The following is a 4203-nucleotide window of genomic DNA, read 5'->3' on the forward strand; positions in this document are numbered from 1 at the left end:
GTCATCCTCTTCAGTAAAATCTTACTAGAACGAGCAGAACTGGAACTTGAGGAGAATGAATAAATTCAACCTTGTCTGATAACTACTTCTCTGCATGTTTCTAACCTGTCAGCATATAATCTGACACCTCTGGTGTATGCTTTGATCTCTGAGCTGAAAATAATATAGTGTAATGCAGTAATTTCTTTATTTTCAGTGCACACCTTCAGTTACGTTTCTTCTTTAATTTCTGCACACAAATTTGACACTGCAATCACAAATTATGAGTATCCAATATTGTTCTCTCTCTGTCTCTCTGTCTGTTGAAACAAACATCTGTGGCAGCAGTTTTTCAGGAAGGTGCCTGGTGACTGTATTCCAGAGATTCCTTGGGAAGCGAAGACTTTCATCTGACTAGTAGTATTTTGGCAGGCAGTGGTATAACTGCTTCTGTGGATGTGCTTGCCCCATAGTGTGGGGAAAAAAAGCTCTGCGTGACAACGCTCTGGTTCTGTTTGTTGTTGACAAAATGTGGTATTTTATGAGGAAACCATTGTCCTGCATCTTCTAACTTAGATTAAGAAGAGAGGCAAATTTGGGCACGGAAAAGTAGAAAGGTACATTGAAAAAGAGGAAGAACAGAAAAGTGATTGAGATACAGAACAAAGAGAAAATAGTTAACTTTCTCTCCAAAGCAAAGAATAAAAATATATCCAAGTTCGTCTTGATCAAGTAATTTATGCCACAAGGCCATCAATTTTTTCGCCTTGGTAGTGCTGATTTACCAGCAGTGTCCTGACTGCTGGCTTCACGTTATTTTCTTCAGGTGGGCAAGTGCTACTGTTGATGACGCTGCAGTCTGAACAGGGGCGGAGAAATGAAACCAAATGAAAACACAAACACCTTCTTGCTGGCTTGCTTTTCAGCTGAAAAAGTCTCCTGATTAAGTTGGAAACAGCCTCATAAAACAGTTGCCTGAGGACAGCACGCTATGAGATGAGGTGGAAGCAGGCAACAGGAGGCAGAAATGGGTTAAACTGGTCTTGCTGGTGAACACAGAGTTGTATGTACCGTGAGGGGCAGCTTTATCAATGCTTCACAGTCCTGCTACACTACACTCACACGTGCCTTCCTAATCTTGCCACGTTACTGTTACGGTCCTTAATACTCAATACAAGAATCAAATGACTCTTCTTGATGCCTCATGAACATGTGAGCTTAACATTCTTGTAATACCTTTTTTTTTCTTTTCTGTAATGCTCACGATTTCTTTTTTTTCCATTACTCTAGTTGTGTCTGCTCTGAATAAGGCCTGGTGCGTCAACTGTTTCGCTTGTTCAACTTGCAACACTAAGTTAACGCTCAAGTAAGTTAATTGATAAGTGTGATGCCTTCCAAACATATCAGTGGTTATCTTCAAAGTGTAGTGTTGCTATAGTGTAACTGTTACAGTATGAAAAACATATAAGCAGCATTGAGGAAATATGTGCATCTTTCTTCCTCTTGTTCCACTTAAGAATTTATATCTCTTTTAGCTGTCTGTTCAGGTCTTATCCTTCAGTTAGTCTTCTTAATTCTTCTCCTTTTCTGTCCTTTATTTTTCCTGTGTTTAACTCTAAAGGGATAAGTTTGTTGAAATTGATCTAAAACCTGTCTGCAAACACTGTTATGAGAAAATGCCAGATGAATTTAAGCGACGACTTGCCAAACGGGAACGTGAAGCCAAGGATAAAGACAAGCAGAAAAAGAAAAAGACAATCTGTTTGTAAACTTTTTTTCCTTCTCACCACCACCTCTGCTGCTTTCTTCTTTGGTCAGTGCTAAGGATGCTTTTATTTTAAGTTTTTGCATGATTTTATGCTAATCATAACAAAAATATTTTTCGCACAACTGCAGCCTGAAATATCAGCTTGTTATTCCGTTATCTTATGTTCAGTGTGTTTAGCTCTACAGTAAGGCATGAAAGGCTTTTTAAATGACTCAGTTAATAAATATGGCCATTTGGGTAAAAACTGTGTAACTCGCTCAACAGGGACTGTAATTACTGTCTACAATGTATAACCTTGTGAAAGTAACTTCAATATATATGGATAAATTGCAGTTGTAACTTTTTGCCTGTGCATGTAAAATAGGATACTTTTTAATTTATTTTGTTCCTTCACTATCGCTGCTGCTAAAACTTTGTTTGGTTTTTGCTTTGTTGTTTTAGGAATAAATTTGTTGAGTTTGATATGAAGCCTGTCTGCAAAAAGTGTTACGAGAAGTTTCCTCTAGAGCTGAAGAAAAGACTGAAGAAACTAGCTGAAACTTTGGGAAGGAAGTAAAGACTTCATCTACTCTCCCTTTCTTTTGTGAAAATCTTATATATATTGCTTGGTGGGGGGCTCCTTTGAGGCTGCAATCAGACAACAAATGATGGTGTATGCCTTCTATCAAATAGAAATATCTTAAGATTCTCTGTTCTCTATACATATGCTTGTATGCTTATTTGCTGATAAACAGACCGTACTTCCAGACAAAATTAAATACCAGCTCACCTGTGGAAGGTTTCTGACCCCAATAATGCAGCTGAACTGATGCAGGTGGCCCATTCTGCACAGTAACCTCTGTGGAATTTTACAGAGAGAGAAGATTTGCTTGTGAATACCTGCAGAAAACAAACTGTGCAAATGCATCCAACTTTAGGGGGAGCATGTATTGTAGTTTATATTAATGAAAGTATTAACCTTCATATTAAGCATGCACACAAAACTTGCCCAAGTCAAGTGACCTGGGCAAGAAAGCAACGTGCTTCGCCTGGTGTTAAAATGCATGCTTGGATTTCAGGCCAGGTGGTCTCATTAAGGAGCCTGGTTTCAGATGGTTTGAAAAGTATCAGATTTCTAAATACAGTCACTGTACAAATGACCTAATTCTGATAGATTATGCTTACATGATGAATCTTTGTACATCAGGCTTAGCATGAAATACCTATATAAAATATATATTCCCGTTGCAAGAAATAAGCATACTCAGAACTACTTGAATTTTGCTAAATTCCACTCAAAATAACGCATTAACTTTTATATATGCTTTTGCATTCTATTTACTTTTTGTGCCTTATTCTGCTGGACCATACATAAGTGTTCATCAAATATATATATATATATAGTTTTATTTTTTATTTCATATTTTTATGCTGAAGCTATATACAAGGTATTTTCAAAAGATAACATACTTTGCCTTAATTATACAGGATGTGAGAAGTATTTTATTTCAGATGTGAACACCTGAGCTTGAAATTTAGACTTCATTAATTTTCACAACAGTACTGAAAATGCATATTTCAATTAACTGGCAATACTACTTTTACACCTATGAGTGTAAATATACAAAGTTTGATCCTGCTAGGATCTATTTCTTTAGCCATCCTCAAGAACTGAGCTCAGAAATCATCAGAATTCCTTATAACATATATTTGTTTCATACTATTGACCTCTGTCCATGCAAACCTGTTTTTATTTTTCCCTTTCTTATAGAAAATACAGTTACTTAGGATTTCTTGATGGTACTACATTACGAAGTACGCAAACACTTTTTTATTTTTTTAATATTAGTGACTTAAACAGGTTTTATGTAATTACATCATAGGAAGTAAAAGTTTCTTTCCTGTTTATGAAAAATTAGTTGTTTTAAAATGTCTGCTTCCCAATGTCATTAATAAAGGCTATGTTATTAAACCTTGTATCACCGCTCTTAAATGAGTGCTTGAGAAGGGTGGGAAAGCAACTAGGCTCTCTTGGTTCCCTGTGCTTTTACCGGTGACTCTGTGTGAATACTTCCTTATTATCCTGATTTAAAAGAGACATATGCCTTTCCTAAATAACCCATTGCAATTAGTTCTTAGGTTCATGAAAGAACCCACAGTTTGTTTCATAAAGAACAGCTTGATTCTTCTGGATATTTTCTGAATTGGCACAGTCACTAGGTTTTCCTAAAGAAAATATCTTGTCTGACCTTAAAACATACACTTTCCTATCAGTGTTTTCTCTTCTCCTTTCACTGTAATGAAACTGTTAACCCCAAACTTCCAGTTTAGTGCTAGGTAGGGGATTTTTTGTCTATTTCATCCTACATAGTTAACGAGTGCTGTAACAGTTCAGTAAGTGAATGCAGTCCTAACTGCATTAGAAAAGCTTAAAATGTGCCCCAGAAATGTTTACATCATTAGCATGGTAGCCTGTG

The 4203-nt window shown here is 36.4% G+C and overlaps 1 protein-coding gene across 2 annotated transcripts in view; it reads left to right on the top strand.

Annotated features, from left to right (window-relative positions):
* Nucleotides 1-2445, top strand: part of LOC104528297 (LIM and senescent cell antigen-like-containing domain protein 1) — a 34236-nt gene extending 31791 nt beyond the window's left edge. For both annotated transcript variants that reach the window (XM_010172262.2, XM_010172261.2), the window contains exons 9-10: nucleotides 1270-1345; nucleotides 2189-2445. In XM_010172262.2, coding sequence (XP_010170564.1) covers nucleotides 1270-1345; nucleotides 2189-2303 — 191 coding nt within the window. In that variant the 3' untranslated portion in view covers nucleotides 2304-2445. The remainder of the gene's footprint in view (nucleotides 1-1269; nucleotides 1346-2188) is intronic.
* The last annotated feature ends 1758 nt before the right edge of the window (nucleotides 2446-4203 follow it).

The sequence above is a fragment of the Antrostomus carolinensis genome, unplaced genomic scaffold (genome assembly GCF_000700745.2).
Source record: "Antrostomus carolinensis isolate BGI_N321 unplaced genomic scaffold, ASM70074v2 scaffold26047, whole genome shotgun sequence".
Taxonomy (NCBI): Eukaryota; Metazoa; Chordata; class Aves; order Caprimulgiformes; family Caprimulgidae; genus Antrostomus; species Antrostomus carolinensis.